Genomic DNA, 25209 nt, shown 5'->3' with positions numbered 1-25209 from the left:
ATTGCCACATATCTAGAATAATATTATGTGGCCTATTTTGCTGCCAAGTCATTTCTAATGGCTAACTTTTATAATGAGTTTTTCTATGATCACACAACTTAATTTTCAGAGGCTTTGTATGGCTATGAAAATATTGTTTAGTAAAAGAGGTAGCTTGAAATTTGACTTTGACAACAAAATAGGCTACATAAATTAATAAGGTCTAACACAGATAACTGAACTTATATTTTAAGCATTTAGTTGAAAGTTGAATTTATGAACGGTATTTACATAGAATAATTTATTAGAAGATATCTACTCATTTAATGTGATCTTTGAGTCGTGAGAGGATCAGTCTAATTACCGACTGTGATAATACTTTGGTAGAAAATTAAAAAAAACAAGATACATGAAAAAATACTCCGCATTTGTTAACCACATTAAAAATGAGGCATTGATAGTTGGACCAAAACCAAAATTATTTATCAAAATAAAGTCTAAAACCATACAAATTAGATGGTACATGGACTAAAATTAAATTTAACCATAAAATAAGGGACTAAAAACTCATGTCCCTGGAAACATCCACATCTCGGGTAACAAAACTCATATAAGTCTTATTATTATTATTATTAGTTAAAAAGTAATAACACCTTACAATCTTTTTTTTACATTTGAAGGATAAATTACTCCCTTCAAGGATTGATTCCTTGACTTTCCCTTCCTCAACCCATATGTCCTCCAACTTTTACCACTTGAAGTTAAAAGTATTCCCGCCAATATAGAGGATATACAAATTATATCCTGTTTTCTGATGTTAAAAAATGGACGATGTGACCGTTAAGTGCTACGTCAGCATCCGGGAGGGGGTATTTGAACGTAGAACATTTTTCTGCCAAAACATACAATTTACGAAATTGATTCACTTAATGTCTATAGATTCAATTTCCTAGTGAAATGATATTTACGGGTTAAACTTGAGGAATTGGACTCCTTGATTGAGAAAATATAGGCGGTATAGTGAGCTGGTCCTTCCCTGATCAGAAACATATGAATGTTTATCTTAATTTTCCCCAGGTTTGTGATCTTTCTGAAATTTCTAGTATTTGTTAACTGCAATATAGGTCTTCCCTTCCGTTTTTCTTCTATTACTTTTCGTAGTGGTTTCTAACTGTTGCCCAACTCTAGCAACGTCTTGTTTAGCACAGCATGCAGAACCGCTACCCTATATTTTAACCACTACCCAACGCCTTTTTTGTAATAGTGATATGCACACTTTTGCGGTTTTATTTCAAGGAAAGAAGTTTTGTATAGAGATGCTAATCAATCAATATCAATCAATATATATATATATTAGAAAAGAAGAACTTCCATCAGGCCAATTTGATGAGGTGTCACTCCCAGATTAATTCTCAGGTCAATTTGGTGAGGTGTCACTCCCAGATTAATTCTCATTTGAGCTTCACTTCTTTTGACACGTGTCACACTTAATTACTAAATAAAATCTTGACATATTTTATTTCAAAATCAAATCAATCTTGACATATTTTGATTTAAATCTGAGAAACTTTTTCATAAAATATTAAAATTTTAAAGATTTACCCTAATTATCGAAGATTTACCTAGATAAAGTAAAAAACAAAAAAATACGATAAAAATTAATTGATAAAAACTATCAAAATCTACCAAATCACAATAAAAACTAATAAAATTATGAATTAAATAAAAATCCGAAAATTCAATAAAAATACCATAAAATTTAATTAATACTCTAAAAATAAACTTTTTCTTCACGTAAAATTTATTTTCATAACAAATCTTGAAACCGGTTTTTTAAAGGTAATTTTAAATCTGAGAAACTTTTTCATAAAATATTAAAACCTAAATTTATTTTCATAACAAATCTTGAAACCGATTTTTTAAAGGTAATTTTAAATCTGAGAAACTTTTTCATAAAATATTAAAATTTTAAAAGATTTGCCCTAATTATCTAAGATTGCGCCTTCCTCCATCGAAGATTTTTGTGCATATTGTGATTACGTTTCTTTGATTTCAAAAATTGATTCACTTTTTTTCCTTTAAAACTTCCTTAGGGTCTGAAACGTAGCCAATATTCCTGATCCGGTTCCAGTTTTGATTCTTACGAAGAAGCAAGGTTGATGATTTTTTTTTTATGATGCACATGTCACTCAAATTGATGAAAGCATGTGAAGAGCTCATATTTAATCTTCATGAGCATGTCTAGCTCATTCTTAAGGTTGGTTCATCTTTCCCTGAAACTCATCAACTTTACATATAATCAATCATGTTTTAGTACGTCAATTGGGTGACATATCTTACTTTACTCTATATATTTCCTTTAGTTCAATTTAAATTGATTTTAGTATAAGTTCATTGGTGAAGTAATCACAATTACTTTTGGCATTACATAACTTATGAATTAACCTGTCTTGATACTTATAGTTGATCCTATGGATAGAATTATTTTCGATGGGGGAATTATGAGATTTTGTTCTTTTCTCACATATATGAATAATTTTTTGTGGTGTTCACATGAGGGGCATTACATCATTTTTTTTTTCACTTGACTAAAATGTGCCTTTGATTTTTGTAACTTTTGATGTGAATCTGATTCACTCGATTTGATTAGTAGCACAATTGTACTCCAGTGTTGATTATCACACATCAGAGCAAATATCAGAAGTGTTTTATGCTGATAGGCCCGTCAAAATTTGGTGTCAAATGCAGTTTTACTTCTTATTTCTTATCATTCTATACATGTGCTAAGTAAAAGCTTGAGCATTTTCTTATTTTTGCATTTCATGTTGGGTTCATATCAGAAATCTCTGGATTAGAGTCTCTTCCGAGTTCCGAGAAACACTTCTTCGAACAGTGTGAGAAGGAATGCTTAAGAAACTGCTCTCATACAACCCATGCAGTTGCTAATGTGTGGAGTGGTGAAAACTACGTAGATTAGACAAAGTTCATGAATTGGAGATTGATGTTTTTGTCTAACGGTGAATTTTTCTTAATTTAAGGATTTTTGTGAATTGATTATTCGAATCTTTAGTGTTATGTTTTTCTATTTCTGTATTAGTTAGTTTGCTTTGAGTTTTTTTGTTATTGTAATCTACTGTGATAAGTGCGCCTAGGCCTGAATTTTCTGTTGTAGTTTAAAGAGCTTGATACAAGGATTTGAGTATGTGGGTGGTGGCGCTGGCCATGAACCACCTGACTGAAGTACGTTTTTTTGGTATGTCTCTTTTACTTTAAAATAAGGGGTCTCTTTACATGTGGTTTTGTAATGTGTGATTTTTCTCACGAATAAGTATTGCATCTTTGAACAAGTTGTAGAAAGTGAGGACGGATGCAATATGTGGTTCTCCCTCTGTATTTCTCTTTTGATGGCATCTACTCGCTGTGATTTGCAGAAGTTCTTTAGATATGCAATTCTTCTCTTTTCTAATTGTATGAGAAAATAGATTTTGTTGGATTTTTTTTGTTTTTTTTAGTGGGTTTGCTCGGTTTTTTTTTCTATAAGAAAAGATAGGATGAAACCATATGGATTTGATTCACATTTTATTTGAGGAAAGCATATTGGAAACTGAATTTGGTTTTAGTTTTTATTTAGTCCAACTACTCTGGCTTTGCAGACTTGAAGAAATATTCTTAGTTTATTTGGGAGATGATTCCAATGCTGGTTTTGTTGCAGGAACTCTACCAGCTAGTCTAGATGTCCGCTAGATGTGGTAGAAACTCGAATGCAATAGTTGTTTGTTTCTGTAGATTTGGTGGGATCTGCTTTGTTCAAGTTTTTTTACTTCTACGAATATCTAAAATCTCCTCATATTTTCTATCTTTTAGAACTTGCCCATCTTAAGAGCAAACACTAAGAATATGTATTTCTTTGAAGAAGGTCAAAGGAAAAAGTAGAAGAAACATAAGAGAAAACTTGCATTAACCAAAGGAGAAGCACACCATTCCCCAGTGCTAGCGAGGAGTTGGCCTTGTTGCATTCTATATTACATCTGGCGGTAAAGAAGCATGTTGAGGTGAAAGAGAGCAAGTAGAGCTATGATTGAGATGAAACAAGAAGTGGGAAGGTTGTGGGGAAATAGTTCTTTTATTAATATAAGTGGAAGTAAAATTTAGCATCTCGAATGATAGATTTTGGTTTGTCATTGTCTGTAGATTTGGTAAATGTACAAACATTGACTTGGTTGGGATTTGTGGAGAATTATGATTCACTAGATTTTCGAGGCATTCTTTGTAATGAAAATATGTTGAATTACAGGCGTAGGGAAATTTGTTGATTTAGGTTGTTTAATTATTTTGGGGAAATAAAGCAGTTATTATTTGATGGATACGGGAAGATTACAATATTTGATTTGATTGGTTTCCAAATGTTTAAGAAAATGAAAGATTTTAATAATTATTTCAGAAGTAAGAAATTATTATAGAAAAATAAATGGGGGAAAGGGAAATTTGAAAGAAGGGATGAGGGGAGGGGGGGGGGAGAAGGACAATTAATGGGGAAATAGGAAAAAAATATAGGGAAACCGAAAATTTAAAATGTCAGAAGAGAGAAAAGAGAGAGGAACGAAATTGCGGGAGAAAAATAGACAATTAAGGGAGAATTAATAGGGAAATAAGAGATAATATATTGGGAACAACTTAAAAAAAAACATAGATATGTTAGAATTTAAAAAATAATAACGGAAAACGAACTCGCATAATCACGTTCATGACTATTGATGTATCAAATACAATAGACATATTTCCCGTGCAACGTGCAGGTCAAAAACACTAGTAGAAACATCATTACACGTCAATTAGTTTGTAATAGAGCGAGTATATGGCATCATAAAAAATTGAAGAAGAATGACCGAGTAAAACAACCAAAGTCTATTACTAGAATGCGTTGTTTGACCAGATTATGCGTTAGTTATGATTTTAAGGATTTTTAATTTAATCAAAGAAGAAGTTGATAATTAAGGAATTAATATTAACATTATATTGAAAATCAATTTTCAATCGTTCAAGTATTGATCAGACAAATATGATTAAATCACCTGAAGGGTGTTAATTGAAGAGGAACTGCAAAACTTTGGCGAGGAAGGGAGGCAAGATGATGATCTTCATGGTGCTCATTTGTCTGATGTGCTCGAGAGGGGTCCCTGCAATGGTACTCCGACGCTTAAGTTAGAACATGTGTTTAAGAGGATTTGAAATATGTAATGTGTACTTTATGTTCTCCAAGTCTTAGTTTTTTTAAAGCTTGGGATTGCGTGGTTCGATCTGGTCATGAGTGCTTAATTCTATTGGTGAATTTTATTTTTTCTCAAGTGATTTTGAATGCTAATTTATATGAGTTTTATTTTACTATGTAGTGGTTGTCAATAAAAAATAATGGAATAACAAAGTATGATCAATATCTATTTTACCATTTTGTTACTAGTATCTTTCATCTTATGAAATAAACTAAGAAAAAGTACATTACATTAATTGCCTAGTCATAAAAGATCCTAAAAAAGAAAAGGCACATTAGATTAATCCCATAGTCATGTTTCTTAATTATTAGTCACCTATTATCAAACTATTCAACTCGAGAAACAAACAAGTGCTGGAGTCTTATAAGATTATATAGACATTCAATTTTCACTAAACATCCAATAACCATACACTTTAGTGGCGGTTTTTTTACCGTTACAAATGTTAGTAGCGATTTTGAACGTCGTAGATGAAATCTGTATGTTCACTTATCATTTCTAGTATAATAAATATCATTCTGAACATGAATTTGCATGTTAAAGTATTGTCGGTCTGTACGATAGCTACCAATATTTACAATTTAGCATATGTCATGGGCATCAATGTAGGTCGGCTTAGAGTTATCTTAACCAACGATAAGTTGTAGCTTCGGTCCAGCAACTGGTGTAGAATGTTTGTTTCAAACATTTTACCGTCAATTTCAACACAGACACTAAGTCAATTCTAATTCGGCTTTAGCATATGTTCTAGGCCGATGCTAATGACCACTTTTCTTATAGTGTTTTGCAATAATCCAAAATAGGAAAAGAAAGCGTGCTTTAGTTCAACTAATAATTAAACATAACCTTAAATGATTTTTAGAAAATGAAGAATCCTTTGACCCCATCCTTCATCTTTGATTCTGTTTTTTCCCAATTAAAACATCTCGAAATCACTTTATGGTTCAAAGTTCAAACTCACGGACAAATGTTCATTAATTGATTAATGAAGTTGATAAGATGGAACTCAAATCATGCTATGTGATGTATAAATGAAGTAGATAGTAGTACGAGATTAATAAAAGGAGAGAAGGAGATGGAAAGAGTAACATTCAACTTCAACTTGGGTACTACTCTCTTTTTTTTAACGTTCCAAAAAAAAACATTCAAAGATGCATACACATACGGACATGGGTAAAATGGGAAATTATCCTTCAAGTAATTTCATTTTTAATAAATAATGTTTAAATGTTGTTTTTGTCTCAATAATTTTTTTTTACTCAATAATTTTTTTTTTTACTATTTTTCCTTCAATTGATAATTTTTTTTAGTTAATGTGCTAAATTTTCTCTTTAATTCTGCCCCACACGAATAATGTTTCATTCACACTTTTTTTGGAGGTGAAATAAAGAGAGAGATATAAAGAAAATGAAAAGTAAGAGGAGAGAGATAAAAATAAAAATGAATGGAAATAAAATGTTTTAAAAATGAGATGTGTATATATCATTGTTGGCCCCTCACAATAGCTAGAGTTTACTACTTATGTACATCATCATACTAATAATTCAATTAGTGAAAGAATCCCATGAAACACAAACGACAAAAATGAGACATCAGAAGTACTAAACATCACAATTATTCAACTTTCATAAAAATCCAACAAGACAACCTGTTCTAGGCATAAATCGAAGCCATCGCCCATCGTATCGTAGCAACCTTTGTGGTCGGGTTCACGTGCCTAGCATATGTTAAGCCATTTGGCTTATGCTGCGTTTGTGGGTGGTTGACATATCTTATCTGCAATTGGGCATGCACTAGGCAGCAATGTGAGACGCTGAAGAGATTATAAGTTGGTGACAAGTAATCTCATACTATCATCACTTTTGAAATATCAAGTATGAGTATGAGAAAGAAGTCTCACAATAGATAAAAAATATAATGTTGGAACAGTTTATAACTAAGAAAAATTATACATAATACATATAAAGTTTTGAATAAAATATTTTAGTGCTCAATCAACTTATCATTTGCTTTTTAATTTAATGTGGAGAATCCCAAACTTTATACTTTTTGGTTTTTGCGATCCAACAATCACCCACAGATCCACGCGCAGCCATTCCGTCTTTTCTTTCTAATTAAGGTGGGTTCCATTTTTAGTATATTTTTTTTTTGAAACTCTAATTCCATTAAAACCTCAAGGAGCCAAAGCGGCTGAAACATCAGCTTGGAGCAAAACATCAAGCTCACGGGGTGCCTCTTCTATCCAGTTTTAGTATATAGTTTAAGTTAATCACTGATTAAAAAGTGTTCATAATGTTAGTATATGTTATTTATAATTGAAATGCTCTTCAAATCTATAAATATATGTTAAGCACACTTGTGTTTTTGCATGCAATAAATGTATTAATCCACAAAACCTCACATACCTTTATATTAAATACATTAAAAAATTAATAAATTAATAAATTAAAAACTGAAAAAATTTGTATTATAAAAAACTATTCAACTACTTATATTAAATAACAACATTCATAGACTTAAAATTGACTTGAGCTTTGCATTTGACAAATTTGAAAAATCAAAAATTTAAAAAAATATTTATTAATAAATAATTTAGATAAAATACTTTTAAAATAAAATTTTTTCTATGTATATACATATGTAAAGCAAATTTGAAAAAATAGCATTAAACACATAAAAAAATAGTAAATTTCTTTTGAATTAAAAAAATTAAATAAAAAATTGAAAACTAAAATAAAAACTACATCCACTTTATTATTCATTATATTAATTATTAATTGTTAAACTTTTCAATTTCTCATATTTAAAAGTAAATATTAAGTAACCAAAAAAAAAGTAAATATTAAAATTTAAAATTTTTCAATTTCTCTTATTTAAAATATTTAAATTTTATTTATTCATCACAACTTGAGGCGATTTTTTTAAAAAATAATAATAATTGAAATTGACTAGCTTTCCATTAATGACAATAATAGATTGTTAATAATAATTTATTTATATTCTCTACTAATTGTTAATAATAATTATAAATCTTATTAGTTATTAATCATAAGTTGAGAAATTTAAAAAAAATAAAAAATAAAACTTATTACTACATTTTTTCTTATAAAAATATTTATTAATAAATAATGTTGAAAAAATAGTTGAAAATTAAAAACAAAATGACTCTATAAGATATTATTATTACTATATCGAATGTATATATTATTTGAAAAAAAATCTTTTAATATGATTCTTTTTTTAAACTAAATATGATTTTTGATCTATTATATTATATAGAAGTAAAAATAACTTGAGGAAGCATAACAGAGAAAAATAATTATAACAAAAGTTGAATAAATTTAAATTTACTGAATAATATTTTACGATACTTATAACTTATTATAATTTTTAATTTAAAATTATTTCATTGTTGATAAAAAAGTATAAAAAAAATATGTTATTATAACTTATTTAAAACCTTATTACTTGATTTAAAATATTTCAAATTCACTTAAGGATTTTTCAAATTATTAAATTGGGTTTTAAAGATTAGTTATGATATTGAAAAATAGAATAACATTTGGGGACAATATTTCCCCTAATTGAGTATCAATGTTTACAACCGGATATATGATAAATCAGCCCCTCTACAATTGAATTACAATAATAAATCTAAAAATAGAGAACCCAAATCAATAAATAGGTTACCACCAAAGTTTATAAAATTAATTCAATGTTAATATAAAAGAAATTTAATTACACAATAATAATTTTTATAATATATTAAAAAAATAGTGTAAATAAACCTGTGCGTTGCACGGGTATTATTTCTAGTAACAAGTAAAGACAGGTGGAACTATCAGCAAATGACAAGTTCTGATCCATTAAATTTTACTTTTCTGCTCCTTCATAAACATCGAGATGAGGTATACTCCCTAGTCCCTCCGGTCCTTTTTATAAGAAAAACTTGGACAAAATCACACAAACCAAGGAAACTAATTTTTTTTATAAAATTAACTACTATGCTTAATTCCAATGATGTTTTTTCCTTTTTACAAGAACAATCATGCTAATTACCATAAATGTTGATCATAACTATTGGGTGCTTGCAATTTCCCTCCATATTTTTGTATTGGGAATAAGTCCATTTGCATTGGTATTGATTATCTGACTTAATTTTATAAGAGTATTTCTTATAAAAAGGACCAATAAAAATCTCCAAAGTGTTTCTTATAAAAAGGACCAGAGGGAGTAGTACCTAAGGTGCAAGGAACATGATGTGAGATTCCTAGAGAGAATGAGAGCGTAACCGCTTAGAGAGAGTGTGTAACTGAATTTCAAGTTTGTTATTTCTCAAATGAGCTAAGTGTCCTTTACATTTGGTATCCCTCCCATATTTATAGTTGGGGGAGTTGGGCTTAGCGCCTCTAAATCATGTTAATGAGCCAGTTGGGCCTCCGGGATGAAGGCCCAAGTCCCTGGTCCGCTCCTTGCCTTAGGCCATCGCTTCTGGGCGAGGGACCCTGGAGTCTCGCCCAGTCCACAAGTCCACAAGACACCGAGCTCAAAGCATGAGAGCTAAGTGTGTCTTTAAACAAAAGAAAACAAGGCGATGGCCATAAAAAGCTAACTAATGCTAAACATAAGGTATGGAAATGAAGAGCAATTGCCAACATGGCTTGGTAATTTAAAGCTTAAAAATCTAAAATGTTGAACGCCTTGTCATGCTCTCTTGGCGGCTCGAGTCCACAAACAAACTTGTGGCAATGATGCTGGATCTGCTCGCCCCACCATAGTTACGCATGTGCCCTGAATCGTGATTTTCTGACATGTGTCGGGCCTGCGCCACGCGTTGCTCCCTGAAGTGACGCAAAGGTCAGCAAATCCATGAAATCTCAACCACTACCTTTGAAACTTCCCTTCGAATCATAGTGAAGCCTGACAATTTGAATACAAACCAATAAGCTTCAACCGTTGTAACTTTTCATTTAATGCGCTGCTTTCGTGTCCCGAAATCCGCGCCACACTCCCTTGAGTGAATCATTCCACCTTTGCCATGATGAGGCACGATTCCCCAACCGCTGCTTATCTCAACTTTTAAAATCTCCTTCCCTCACTCATTCACCACTTCTGAAATTCCCACAATCTGTTGAAATTGACAAACTAGCACCCTCTTCCTAGCAAAAATGACCCCCCAACGCCGAACTAAAGGATCCTCTCGATCCCGCAGCGCCGCTCCCGCATCTCCTTCTCCGGCTAACCCTCCCCCCTCTAGGGGATTTCCCCTTACTGAAGATGAAAAGAACGCTTTCTGGCACCAAATTTTCGCCACCTTACCCCAGTCCATAACTCAAGACCCCACTCAGGAGGCCATCTGCCAACCTTCTAAGCAATCCACTGATAAGTCTATTGCCGAGACAGTCTGCCAGGCCGGCGGACTTTGCCACGAGAAGTCCCTCGAAGATGTCCTCATCACCGGTCGGGGATTGGAAATCCGCCGCCCCTGGCAGCACCGCACAATCGAACAAGGCGTGAAGCAACCCCACTTCTTTTATGTTTACGAGTACCTCTTCCTTGACCTGGGGATCAAACTACCCTTCTACCCTTTCCTCTGCCAGGTTATGAAGGAAATCAATGTAGCCCCAAGCCAACTTCATTTGAATGCTTGGGCCTTCATTCGGTGCTTTTAGATTCTCTGCGACGTCGTCGGTCTTGAAGCAAAAACCTCCCATTTTTTCTACTTCTACGGTGTGGAGCCAAAATCCTTGAAGACCCCGACTCCTGGGTGGGTCTCTCTGAAATCTCGTACAGGTCGGCAACGCCTCTACCCTTACAAGAGCAACATCAAGAAGGGACCCGGGCGCCGGTACTTCCGCATACTCGTACATCCTACCTACCCTGAAGCTTTCACCCGCCGGGACGGGACCGCTTTGTTCCCTTTCTACTGGACCATGAGTCCTCGCGATGTCCCGCAACCATCTGATACATCGCTGAGTGATGAAGATAAAGCCATCCTTGGCTTTTTCGCTGGGCTCCCCATCCTTGAGTGCTCACAGTTGCTTGAAGCCGCTCGCAAAAGCACCCTCCGCTCATTTCTAGGAGGAATGAACTTCACTGAAGTCGCGCTCAAGCATGCCCTAGCTGCTGACTCACTTGAGTTTCCTCCCGTTTTTAATACTAACGGGGTTAAGAGGAAACGTGTTGTCGCGGATGCTGATGCTGGGGTCGCCGCCTCCCCTAAAAAGAAACGGACCAGAAGATCCGGTGCTGCCCCTTCTGAAACGGCTGTGGCGACCCCAAACGTCGTTGCCATGGGGTCTGGCGATTCAATACCAGACCCCATCCTTCCGCTTGAGATTGACGAGCCGGCTCCGATGTCCACCGGCGATGCTGTTCAACTTTCCCCAACAAGAAAATCCCAAAAATCCAAAAGGGTCGCCCCTGACACAAATGAGAAATCGAGGGTCGTGACCCCCTCGTCTCCAAAGTCAAGAAAGAAGAAGAAGAAAACCAAAAGACCAAGGGCTGGCGAAACATCTGCCCCTCGCCAAGACCTGGTGGGCGGGGAAAAGCCAGACCCCATGGGCGATGCGGGGTTCTCGCCCTTTCCTGAGGAAGTCATCGTTGATCAACATGCTTCTGAAGACGTTCCCTATAGCGCTCCCCAAACGACCCTCTCCCCTGATCGTTCATGTCGCTAGGCTCAGGCAAGCCCACCTAGGATCTCCCATGTTCCCACCATGAGTGACGGTAGTGAAGACCAAACTCCCACTGCTTCGCTTCCGCTTCGCCATTCTTCCCCCGTCGCTAGCCATCCGATTGTTGACGAGCAGACATGCTTTGTTTCAAATCAGCAACCCTCCCCTGTTGACTTTATGCTAACTGACCCTTTTCTTGGCAGCATAAGAGGAACTCAGACTCCTAACCTTGATGGTGTGGAGCGAGAAGCCATCACGTGCCTTTTGCGTGCGGGGTGTATTTTCGCCAGGTTGTCGCAGGATTCAGCCACAGCCGTTGAAGTTGAAGAGCTCCGCCAGAGGGCTGAGGGTTACCGCCACGCCACACTCGAAGCGTATGGCGAGCGTGACAAGTTGCTGACCCAAGTTGCGGCCCAACTGACTAAACTGAACAACTTGGGTATCGAGATGAGCTGTCGCGAGGAGGACTTGTCCGCTTGTGAAGAGAGAACGGAAGAGCTGGAAGGCGAGCGAGACGATTTGCAGCGGGAACTGAAAGCCAAGGCTGAGGCGATTGCCGCGGGCAGGGCTGCCTGCCTCGTCAAAGACAAAGAGATTGCGTTCCTTCAAAGTGAGACGGGGTCGACGAACGAATCTCTTCCCGAGGTGAGATCTGAATTAGAAACGAAGGCCAAAGTTGTTGCGGACGTGGAATACCGTGCGAATTCTGAGGTCAGAACTCTCCGGGCAAGGCTGGCGGCCAGGGCTGCTGCTGAGGCCGTGGAAGAGCGTGGTCGCGGTTTCTTCCTCGCCAAAGCTCAAGTTCAATATCTTTATGAGGGGATTGACCTCAGCGGGACGGGAGCTTTCAAGAAGGTTACCCCCAGGGATTGGTCGGCCCGGACGATCCCCCGGTTTCAATGCTGCATATTTTGCGACTGCTGAAAACGCAGGAGAAGCAGAAGACGTTAATGTAGTGTAAATATTTTGTATTGATTTTTCTCTTAACCCCCTTTTTTTGTAATTAATATCACTCCACGTTATTTAATGAAAATTTGCTGCGATTTCGTTTGTCCATTTCTCTCCTCGTTCGCGCCCTTGCGCCCTTCGGGCTTTGCATTTTGTGCTCGTGTAGCGATTTTGAATGTGTGCTAGCGATACTAGGACTTTAGCTCAGCCTTGGACTGAGGCTTTCTCCTTCACACCAATATTTCCCGTAAGAGCAGGTGTGGCCTTGCCGGTTTTATCTCGGCGAGGGCTTACGGTGCTAGGGACCCAATGGCCATATAGGTTTGCCCAGACTTATGCCTAGTTTTTGTTCTCGCCCATATTTCGGGGAGGTCTCGTTTGCCCATATTTCGGGGAGACTTTTGGGATAAACTGCTTGTCCTCGGACAAGGAGCCTACCCGCACACATTGCCAACGAGAGGTCAACGATTCGCGCCAGACTTTCCGGAGCAATCCCCATACATCAAGGTCGTGTTGGGATTGCCACCTTAAGGGAATTTTTCCCACCGGGCGAACGTGACATGTAAGTTGAGTTGCTATCTGGGTAGCAGCGGCTCGCGTCGGACTTTCACGGAGCGATCCCCAGACATCAAGGTCGTGTTGGGATCGCCACCTTTGGGGAATTTTTCCCACCGAGCGACCGTCGTATGGTAGTCCAGCTAGGAGTATTACTTGAGAATATCCTTTTGTATTTGATTTGTAAAAGTTTTACATAAGAGGGATGCCTCATTAAAAAACTCTCGTGTTGGAGAAAAATAGTGCATCTTTATTTTTGGTCCTAATTTTTGGTTTTGTTGCTGTGTCCTCGTTCCTGCTTCCTTTGCTGCGTCCTCGGCCCTGCTTTCCACACGCTTCCGTTTCCAGCCCCTCGGGTCAAAGTATTATCCCCATCACCACATCTTTCGAGCCCGACGTGCTCGCTATCCACTCCTCATTATTTTTGGGCTGGCTTCCTTCCATGCCCGCCTCGTGACAATGAGGAACTTCTCCTATCTTTCCCTTCTGCTTGTCGCGCTTGGACGTCCCTGGCTTGAAAACTACCAAACCCACAGGCTTCCAATATTTTGACTCTCTTTTTGCTTTACCCGGGCGATGACTCACTGGGTTCCTTTTCCTCGCCTTCCTCTTGTCCTTAGACCGCTCGCGCGCCCTGTTATCTCTTTTCTCGCCGCTGCCATGTTAGACGATTCTCTGACCCATTCCTTGAACCGTGATTCCTTTTCCCTTTTGCTCATCTCGCCCTGAATTCGAGAGATTCGGTTTCCTGAACATTGGCATTTTCTAGAGTTCTAGGTCCTTTGAGCTACAGCTGAAGATGTCAAAGTTGTCCTCTACTAGCTTCTCTAAGCGTCTCTCTGGACTAACCGTGAGCCTGAGCTCGATCACCAACACCCCCCTGCCGAATTTATACGCCTCTAAATCTATGATCACACTCGCCCAACGCTCCTCTGCATGAGCATCCGTGAACTGTCCGTCCCTGCCCGTCCTGCCATCTATCCTGACCCGTCCTTGGCTGCTCCCTGATCTGGCTATCTTCCTGTCAACCCCCTGCTTCGATCCCCCTTGCCTGCCCTGGTTACCTTGGACGACCTCAACCTCATGACATTTGTGTCCCTCGCCAACTCCTTTCTTTCCATACAAGCTGAGACAGTTGTTGTACATTCTCTCGCCCTCCTTTGATCAACTACAACCTTTCCCACTTTTCCACTCATCAGCAGATATTTCACCGCCAGGTGTGCCGTCGAAATTACTGCACAGAGGCGATTGTGTGTGTTCCGTCCAATGATGACGTTGTAGGATGCCACAACCTGCAACACAAGATACCTTATGCTGAGTAGTTTGGTGTTATCGTCGATACCAAAGACTGTGTCCAGATCTACATATCCGCGTACCCAGACTTGCTCGCCCGAGAAGCCTACCAACGTTCCTGTATAGGGCATCAAATCTTTGTTCGTCAATCCTAATTGATCAAAAGCATCGTCGTAGATGATATCAGCGAAGCTTCCTTGGTCCAAAAGAACCCTCCGCACATTAAAACTATTAATCCTTATCATCACAACCACGAGATTGTCTTTGTGTGTCTTGATCCCTTCGAAATATGCCGACGATATCACAATGTCTGGATGCTGGAAACCGAATGGAGTTTCATACTGTTGCACTGATGTCACTGCTCTCACGTGCCTTCGCCTTGCCGACGCTGTGTCTCCGCCCCCGCCGAAGCCACCCGCGATTGTGTTTATTGTCCCAACTGGCGGCTCAAGGTCTTTATTAAAGGTTTCTTCCGCCCCCTTCTTCCTTGTTGCCAGTGTTTCCTTTTTGTCAGCGGTTGGCGTACGTCGGCGTTCGTATCGCCTGCGGTCATCCTGCTGACGACCCCTTTGTACCGGTTCCCTTGTTGTCGTTCTCCATTCCACCGATCGCCATGGTCGTTCATCTGCGATCGTCCCGCTCGAATGAGCCTCTCAATCTCGTTCTTCAAGGTAAAGCAATCTCCCGTGTCATGGCCCGCCGAGCGGTGATACTCGCACCACTTCGTTTTATCCAACGCCGTTCGAGGCGGGTCAGCCTCTTTCTCGCCTTCCTCAACCGCGTGGGTTGCCTTGACCTCTCGAAGCAACTCTGTCAAATGTGCATTTAGACTCCTCCCTGACTCTTCTCACCGGCGAGGGTCAGCTTGATGTCACGGTCTGCGGCGCTCAAAATTTTCCTTCTTGGGGTACAACGATTCCTTCGCAACCTTCTCTCCTGTCCTCACCTTCCTGTCTCGCTTTTTGCTGCCCTCTCCTCTCTCCTTACTCTGTTTCTCTTCTGGCAAAGCGTCCTCCTGTTCGCCGTCTTTCTCCTTTTTTGCGCGCCTTCTCTTGAAAGCATCATCCTCCTCGTCTAGAATGTAGGTGTTTGCTCGCGTCCGGATCTCCGCCATGGACTGAGCCGGCTTGCGGCTCATCTTGCTATTCAGCTTCCTCGGCTGTAACCCGTTCTTGAAGGCACGCGCACAGGCGTGCAGCTCTGACTCCTCAATTTTTACTGATGCCGCGCTGAATCGTTTTACGTACTGCTTTAGAGTCTCGCCCTCAGATTGGCGGACGTTGTAGAGATCTTCGATTGTCACTTGCTTGGTTTTACTTGTGGAAAACTGAACAAGGAATTTTGATGAGAAGTCACGGAAATTAGTAATGGATCCTCGGGGTAGCGTGGTAAACCACGCCATGGCTGTGCCTTTGAACGTAGTTGGAAACATCCTGCACTTCACATCGTCGGAAGCGGCACTGATCACCATCTTTGTCTTGAAATATAACAGGTGCTCCTTGGGATCAGCTTTCCCGCTATAGGTTTCAAGGACAATATTTTTCATTTTATTTGGTATGGCAACCTCCCTCACTGCCGCTGAGAACGGCTCGAATTCAGCTACGGCCTCCGCTTCGCGCTCCCCTTCATCCTGCTGCTCGGAACGATAATATTCTAGCTGTTCTTGTAAATAATCGTTTCGCTGCCGTATATCGTCAACGCTACGGATCAAGCGCCTCCAATCTTGGTCGGAGATCGGTGCCTGCGGTGCCGGAGTCTCCTCCCCCGAAGCTCCGAGTGAGTGCGTTGGTGATCTCTGCTGCTTCGGTGAAGTTGGCGGAGAAGGTAACGGAGGCGATGGAGAAGGAGGTGGAGGTGGTGGTGGAGGAGGAGTTAACTGATCGGTTTCTTCACGACGAACTTGCTCGCGTCGCGGCCTGCCTCTCACGCGATGTGGAGGCGAACCGCGGCGCCGCTCCTGATCCTCGTCGCGTCGTCGACGACGTGTCTCCATCAATCTTGGTTAGTGAACTGGAGAATTTCAAGAGGAAAACTAAAACTGAGGAAAATTCACATAGAGAATCGAACTTCTCTAAATCCAATCGCGATCCACGTAGTCCGAGAATCAAAATCTACCGTTCCCCACAGACGGTGCCAAATGTTCCTTCATGAACATCGAGATGAGGTATAGTACCTAAAGTGCAAGGAACGTGATGTGAGATTCCTAGAGAGATTGAGAGTGTAACCGCTTAGAGAGAGAGTGTAACTGAATTTCAAGTTTGTTATTTCTCAAATGAGCTAAGAGTCCTTTACATTTGGTATCCCTCCCATATTTATAGTTGGGGGAGTTGGGCTTAGCGCCTCTAAATCATTTTAATGAGCCAGTTGGGCCTCCGGGATGAAGGCCCAAGTCCCTGGTCCGCTCCTCGCCTTAGGCCATCACTTTTGGGCGAGGGACCCTGGAGTCTCGCCCAGTCCACAAGTCCACAAGACACCGAGCTCAAAGCATGAGAGCTAAGTGTGTCTTTAAACAAAAGAAAACAAGGCGATGGCCATAAAAAGCTAACTAATGCTAAACATAAGGTATGGAAATGAAGAGCAATTGCCAACATGGCTTGGTAATTTAAAGCTTAAAAATCTAAAATGTTGAACGCCTTGTCATGCTCTCTTGGCGGCTCGAGTCCAAAAACAAACCGTTTATGTATATATACCATTGTTTTACGTAGATACTCATTCCAGCCACCGTAACCATTTGATGATACTCTAAAGATATGTATAATAGTGTGTGTAGATACTAGATACTAACAAAATGTTGGGCCATCACTAGCTGCCAAGTATATAGTTTGCTACGTTGCCATCCAACATGCCACATTAACAATTAACAGTCCCGTTAAATTGTTAGTTGACAAAACCTAATCGAAGAACTAACTTAATCGACGATATGTCACATGAGGGACTAGGAGACGATATGTCACATGAGGGACTAGGAGAGGCAATGGCGCCTAAGGAAGGAGGGAAGAGAAAAGTTTCACTGACCATTGTAAATGTTAGAAAACTGGTTGTGATAATCCTGGATAAAGTCAAGAATCGTGAGTGTCCACTTTCCGAAACCCTATAATTGCCTGGGTTCACGAAATCTTTGTTGGGATAATACTTGACAATCAATCTGTTTCTTGGCACAAGAGAACAGATAAAGAAAGTAGAGATGTTCTGTTTTTCGTATTTCTGTTTCTGTATTCTGTTTCTGGTTTTTCTGTACAGAATTCCTTAGGCTGCAAGTAACCTTATATAAGAGGTTGTGTTTGCACAAATGATCACAACCGTTCGAAAATAAGTTCACAATTTTTCAAACAATTTCAAACTAGGGTCACAAACGTTCAGAAAAATTTCCAGCGGGACCCCAGCCAGGGGCTCCGGCCCTTGGACCAGGTTCGTATTCACGGTCAATTATGCGTTGGCTCACCGAGCGTGCACTCCGCACTAACCTGACTCGATTCCGAGCCTAACGCGTAATTGCATCAGCCTATAGTATATCACATTACTACTAAAATACATTGATGATTCTAAAATTACCAACAGTACTCTTTTTCCTCAACAACTTTAGGATGAGTAGAAGGATATGATTATGTTAAAATTTTTAGATTCATTTAAATCGCATACTAATTAATATCCTTTTGGTGAGGTCATATATCAATTGCTAAAACATGCTAAGTTTTTTAAAATAATTTGAAATAATTTGAGATCATTAGTTTAAATGAAAATTGTTATGTTTGAGCATCTCCGATGCAAGGTTCGTAGTTCTTATTTTTGAGTTAAGAACTAAGAACTTTACCATTGGAGGTGCTGACATGGAGCTCTTAGTTCTTAAAAATAAGAACCCAGTTCTTATATAAGAAGTTTTGCTTTTTGAGTTCTTAACTTGAAATATTAATTATTTCTCTCTCATTCAAATTACTTTATTACTTTATGAGTTTTATTTTTACTTTATGAAAATAAAAAGTATAAATAATGTGGTTGGTGTGACCAAATGAATAGTGTTAAGAACTAAGAACTCAAGGTTGGAGCAAAATTGCTTGAGAGTTGCTTAAGCACATGTGGCAATACGGGCCCACATAAATAGTGTTAAAAACTAAGAAATAAGAACTAGCATTGGAGATGCTCTTATCACTGTTAAAAATTCCCTCCTAACCTTTAGAATTTCGGGAGCTTTAAAACTCACTATACTATTGTCAATCATTATTTTAATGAGGCTGTGATTGACTCAAGGGAAGTGACTTCTCTATTTCTCTCCCCATCTTTACATACTGTTTAGTTGGAGGGGAAATGAGGGGAGGGGATCGATGAGCGGAGTGGTGGAGGGCTCCCTCCTAACTCAATTTTGTGTCTTTTTTGTAAGCATTATTTTTACGTATATTTGAATATCATTTTAGACACTTATTAACTTGTGTGTTTCATTTTATATTATTTTAATCCCTAATCGGTTAGTTTAGTAGCTATTTATGTTCATGTTCAATTCTAATCCCAACTTTTTGATACTGAAAGTTCAAAGTTGTCCAAGAAAAATTGCAACACCACATTCATTAATTAATTGTTGGATCAAGTTAAAATTTAGATATGTGGTTCACAATACATGAAAATTTAATTTGAACGGTTGAATCAGGAATACCATTTAAGTTTTTTTTGAGAAAATTGAGATTTTTAAAAAGTTGAGCGCTCAGTGCCTTTCTGACCGCAAAGAAAACTCCAATTTAACGAAAAAATGACATTGAGTACTCAGAAAAAAGGGTTCAGCACCTAGCCCTGCTACTTTTCATAAAAATGTTGTTTTTAAGAGGAAAAGAGGAAGAACTTGAGAGATACTTAGAGAAAATTGAGAGAGAACTTCAATGAGACTTAGGAGGCATGAGAAGGAGCTCTGGAAGTTGTTGGATTCAACAGCGAGATATCATAATGGTTTTTACTCTTCTAATTCTTCATTTCTATTTATAACAAGAATAATCCTCAATCCTCAATTAATTTAGAACTTCTATAACTATAATAATCCTCAACTAATGTTGAAAAGCTAACACGATATAATGCTATGTTACATGCAACTCTAAATGCTTATAAAAAAAAAACATGCAACTGTAAATTAGAGCTTAATGTTGGACAAACACACACTAGCATTAAGAATAGAGAATTCCAATCACAACACAACAATCAATTAAATTTACTGAAAAATCTAATCTAATACTATAATTTAAATTAAAACCCAAAAAGTGACAAGTCTCTATAGGTGGCACCTTCTCAACCTATTTAAATTATATGCTTCTTTTTCTAATTTACAAGTTTGACCCTTTAGAAACCGTCGCTAAATAAAATAAACCGCCGCAAAATGTAATACAATTGTTGTAGTTATAAAAACTGCCTCAGGAAGCGCCGCAAAGTTACTTCTAACAGCGGTTTTCATTGAACCGCTGCATAATGATTGCTGGTAAAAACCAATTTTGTTGTAGTCCGTGGTGATGTCATAAATAATTTTTATGCACATTTTTTACTTTTACTATTAAAAATAGCAAATTAATCATAGTGTCATGTTGTAGAAAATTGGCAATAAATTGATACAATTTCAAAATTATTGATTTCAATTTTTGCTATTATAGAAACCTAATAAATTCTATCGCAAAATTTAGCCATTACAATTACTTAGTTTCCTAAAATCATTCAATTTTATTTATAAAATTAAGAAAACTTCAAATTTAATTTGTTTAACCATTATTGTCAACTAATGAGTCAAATACACATGTCAATTGTTTGCGAATGAAAGTAGAAAATGTAATGCGTTAGACTCCTCCTTAGAAAAATACATTTATTTCATTCAAAATTGCCACTGTGACTATCTGAAATTTTGATTTATTACGATTCGTGATAAGTCAACTGATATTCAAAGCCGAAGATTTGTCTAATAGCAGGTATTTCAAATTTTGATCATAAACTTTCATCCTAAATTACATACATTTATGTTTAATTTATCTTTTTATTATAAATTCATGTCCTTCATATATATATATAGAGTAATGATATATACACACCTCCTTATTTATACACTTTATTTTCACCTATTTTTATTTCTTCTCTCTCATTTTATTATCTATCACATCTTATACTTTCTCTCTCTTACTTTTTCTTTTCTTCCTATCACTCTCCTTCTCCACCTTTTTCCACCTCAATTTAGAGGTGTGGACAAATAATTATTGTATATATATACGTGTGTGTTGTGCATGACATGAATTCAATACTAGTAAAGATTAAGCAGCAACCGTGTCTAATCGAGTAAGATTAGAGAAATGAGAGAACTCTTCTAAATTTTGCAAAATCCTCCACTCCCAAGCTCTCTTAAGAGAATCCAAGCTTTAAAATTAGAAATCTACTTAAAAATTAAGCTTAAGCTTCTTTAATTAATGTCAAAACATGACTCCATATCATTGTAAAATAATTATCCCGTTGTTTTTCGGTGAATGAGATCACTAGATTCTCCCCGCCCCCTGGTGGTCGTGCGTCGCTTTGTTCGGCTTTGCTAGTGGAGTAGAGTTGTGTGGTCACAATGGAGGACGTACTTGTAGAAGACACTTTGATGCTCAAGTCAGTGAGAGAGTAAAGAGAATATCTTTGAATCTAAGAAGAACTTAGAGCATTGTACTTATATGCCCGAAGTTCGTCGTTGTTGTCTCTACAAGTTTCTAGGAAGCCGATATGAATAGTCTCCGGAGTACAAGGTTTGGTTTAGGCCGCCTTGCTTATTCATTACTCCTTGGGTCGTCAAATGACTAATCGACTTTTAGTTAGGACGAGTTTTTCATTTGGCTTAGTCAACTAGCCCGCCCTTAAGGTACTCACTTAGTCGTGAAATCTTTAGGTTGACTGAGTTGATATTGAGCCTTTTGGACGGACTAGAATACCCGTAAATAAGGGTAAAACACGAAGGTGGATTTATACATCCAACTGTCTCTTCATTCCACCTCAAAAAGAAGTGTGAAAACAACATTATTCCTATTCCTCCGTCATTATCTTATTAACTCCCTCCAACTAAATCAAACATCACTAACCCTACCCAACCGCTTATCAAAAAAAAAAAAAAACTAACCCTACCCAACCAAAACCCTTGGTTGTATGGGCCGTCACTTCCTTTTTTCCTTTTCTTCTTCGTCATTTTGCCCTTTCCTTTTCTTCACTTCATCCCTTAGTAATGATGTTTACCGTTCACCCCAAGGTTGTTTAACTTTTTCTTACCAACTAGCTAGGAAAGGAAATGAGGATCTCAACACTTTCGTCACGGAAAAGAGGTCATCCCTCTCCATATTCTAGGCTTTTATTTGCTTCTTTTTTATTTTTGTTTTGAGTTTTTAGGCTTAATTCCAGTTTCGGCCCCTGATGTTTTACAAATGTACGATCTGCATCCCTTGTGTTTAAAATGTACGGTCAAGCTCCCTCATGTCTCTAAAAGTTGCGATTCAGGCCCTTCCGTCTGTTGACCAAACGGAGCTCACCACCACGTCATTCATTTTGTCCAGTGTTTAGTAAAAGTTTGTTTAAACATTTATTTTAACCAAAAAAAATAGAAGATGGCTTGAGACTTGAGATACATCTGATGGTTCAAATTAATTAATCTAACAAGCATTAACAAAGCACAAAATTTCGTCACACTCGCACACATTTCCTTCTCTAACCTCTGTCATCTCCACCGCAATCTCACGACGTCGTACTCAAACCGTGTCGCACTAGGAGACTGACCACCGTTGCCGGCGAGGTCATAGTAAAAGGGACCATCTGAGCGTCAATATCTCTCTCTTTCTCTCTCTCTCTCTCTCTCTCTCTCTCTCTCCCCCCATCTCCTTGGTTTCCATCTCTTCCACAAATTCAATTGAGGGCGCATGGGAAATTGGCCATCTAGGGAAATTGGAAGATGGCTTATCTTCCTCTTCTCCACCCCTCCCTCCTCTACACCCGTAGTCCCGCACCACCACCACCGCCACTGCCCTAATCCTCAAACCCATACCCACTCTCCTCCGCTTCTCACCTCTCCACCCCTCTTCAAAATCAATTTCTTCCTCCACCACCGCTGCATTGGAACTTTGCTACCGCACGCTGAAATCCTTGTTCATGCAGCAGATCCGTCGCCGTCCCACTTTTGTCTTCATCTTCATCATGGTGTGTTCTTCAACCTCTGCAAACAGATTTGGGTTTTTCTTAGTTCTTCATCTGAGTTTTTCATTTCCAAATCTGGATTGGGTAAAGGAGGTGGCAATTTGAATCTAGATTTAAATCTCCGTTTTGAATCGATTTGCATCAATTTGAACACCTAGAGGAGGTGCCATTTCTAGATCTGGCTTTATCTTCATTGATTTGAAGTTGTGATGCATCAGTTGAAGCAAAGTTGCCATTTCTTTTTGCTCTTCAATCCCTCTTCAGGAAATGAGAGGGTGGTGGCAGCGAGGAATAGGAGGAGAGGAAGTGGTCACGGCGACGGCGACGCTGGATTGGGTAGAGAGGTCTTCGGGTTTTTCTTAGAGAGGAAGGAGAGGGGTTTCTGGAAGAATGAATGTGATGATGTTGGTTACTGGGTTTTTGTGATCATTAGATTTGACACCCCAATCATTAAAAATGTCACCCCACTTACGGAAACTCAGTTTCCGAAATATTTCGGAAATAAGGTTTCCGAAGCAGTTTTTTACTCAAAAGTGTGGTTTTTTACTCAAAAGTGTGGTGTTAGATGTATTTTGAACTAAAAATCACGAATTAATTTCGGAATCTAAGATTCCGAAATAATTCGGAACTTGAAAATCCGAAAATTGGGGGTGTGAAATCCAATGGTTGGGGTGGCAAATCTAGCTCTCGGTATTTGTTGCTGCAGGATGAAAATGATGAAAAAATTCTTTTCTTTTTCTGGGTTTGAGTGTTTGAGGATGAAAGTGAAAATGAAAAAATGAATTATTTCATTAAACACCGGACATAAATGACGTGGCGGTGAGCTCCGTTTGGTCAACAGACGGAAGAGCTTAGATCGCAACTTAGAGATATGAGGGAGCTTGACCGCACATTTTAAACACAAGGGATACATATCGCACATTTGTGAAACATCAGAGACCCAAACTTGAATTAAGCCGAGTTTTTATTTAATAGTATGAATGAGCCAAGTGTAATAAAAATTTAGATGAAAACCCCACATGGCTGCCAGATGTGCATCACTAATACACACTGGCATTTCCAAATGGACTTTTTTTCCCTAGACATGTGGGTTTTGATATAGTTTATCATTTTCAATTAACAACTCACTCATCCCACAAAAACTTCTTCATTTGCTATTTGAGCATAAAAAGAAACAAATAAGTTTACTTTTTTTGTCAGTTCTTTGCAATCTATAAATCACATTAGACCTTGATTGATATGAACAGATTCTAATGTAAGAATCCAAAGTAGCACCAATTTTTTTTCATCCCAAAGATCTGTTCTCTTGGTTACAAGAAATCCGTACAAAGGGTAAACAACAAATATAACTCTTTTTGTACAAGAAATCCGTACAAAGGGTAAACAACAAATATAACTCTTTTTGTACAAGAAATCCGTACAAAGGGTGCAGCAACAAATATAATTATGAAAATGCTATTATAAATTTTTTTATCCTTATTATTTTACTAGCGTTTTTTTACCCGCGCGTTGCTCGGGGGATATGTCCATTGTATTTGATACGTCAATTAATACCTTGATTATTAAAAATTAAACAAAAGATGAAATAGAAGAGTCAGAAATGCTAAGCAAAGTGGACATAAAGACTTATCTTCTAAGCCTGATTGAGATCAACAGGAACTCGTTTCACATTGTTCGTGAATATGAAGACAATAGCACAAATCACAAATATAATGAATTAGCAACATATTAATCTTAAAAAAAAAGAATGTGATAATAGCACAGATCAGAATTGTGAAAGATAAATCTTAAAGTATGACATTATTGTGTTTATTCCAAGTCATCCAAGTTTGAGTCAATATTGACGTTGAAAGCAATTTTCTGTCTGCATATTAGATATAATCAGTAGCTCATTTCATTCAAGCTTAATATCATCTTCTAAAATAAGCTTGATATTATCTTGACATATTATTGATTATTTTATGAACCGGACATATATTGATTCTATTTATTCTTAATTGGCTAGACAGATAATTAATGTTTTTTTCCTTAAAAAAATAATTATTGTGTTTTTATTTCCTATTTAGTTTTTATTTTGTATATATTTTGAAATTTATATAATTTTGTGCTTCTTATATTGTTATAAAAATTATATAGAATATTAATTTTAAAATTTTAATTTTTTTCGAATTAAAATATGAATTACTTCAAATATATACAAAATAATTTTTTTTTCAGGAAAATCAAAATAAAAAATATTGATGATGTAAATTTTTTTAAAAAATCAATATCTATTTGATTTAGAAAATAAAAAAATAAAAAAAACTAATAATGATGTTGTT

At 37.6% G+C, this 25209-nt stretch overlaps 1 protein-coding gene across 1 annotated transcript; it reads right to left on the bottom strand.

Annotated features, from left to right (window-relative positions):
* Positions 1-15596: 15596 nt before the first annotated feature.
* Positions 15597-16718, bottom strand: LOC130746989 (uncharacterized). The gene has a single exon (XM_057599795.1). It carries the CDS (start codon positions 16716-16718, stop codon positions 15597-15599), a length of 1122 nt encoding a protein of 373 aa, XP_057455778.1.
* Between the last annotated feature and the right edge of the window lie 8491 nt (positions 16719-25209).

This window comes from Lotus japonicus, chromosome 1 (genome assembly GCF_012489685.1).
Source record: "Lotus japonicus ecotype B-129 chromosome 1, LjGifu_v1.2".
NCBI lineage: Eukaryota > Viridiplantae > Streptophyta > Magnoliopsida > Fabales > Fabaceae > Lotus > Lotus japonicus.
This window is presented reverse-complemented; position numbering and strand designations above follow the sequence as displayed.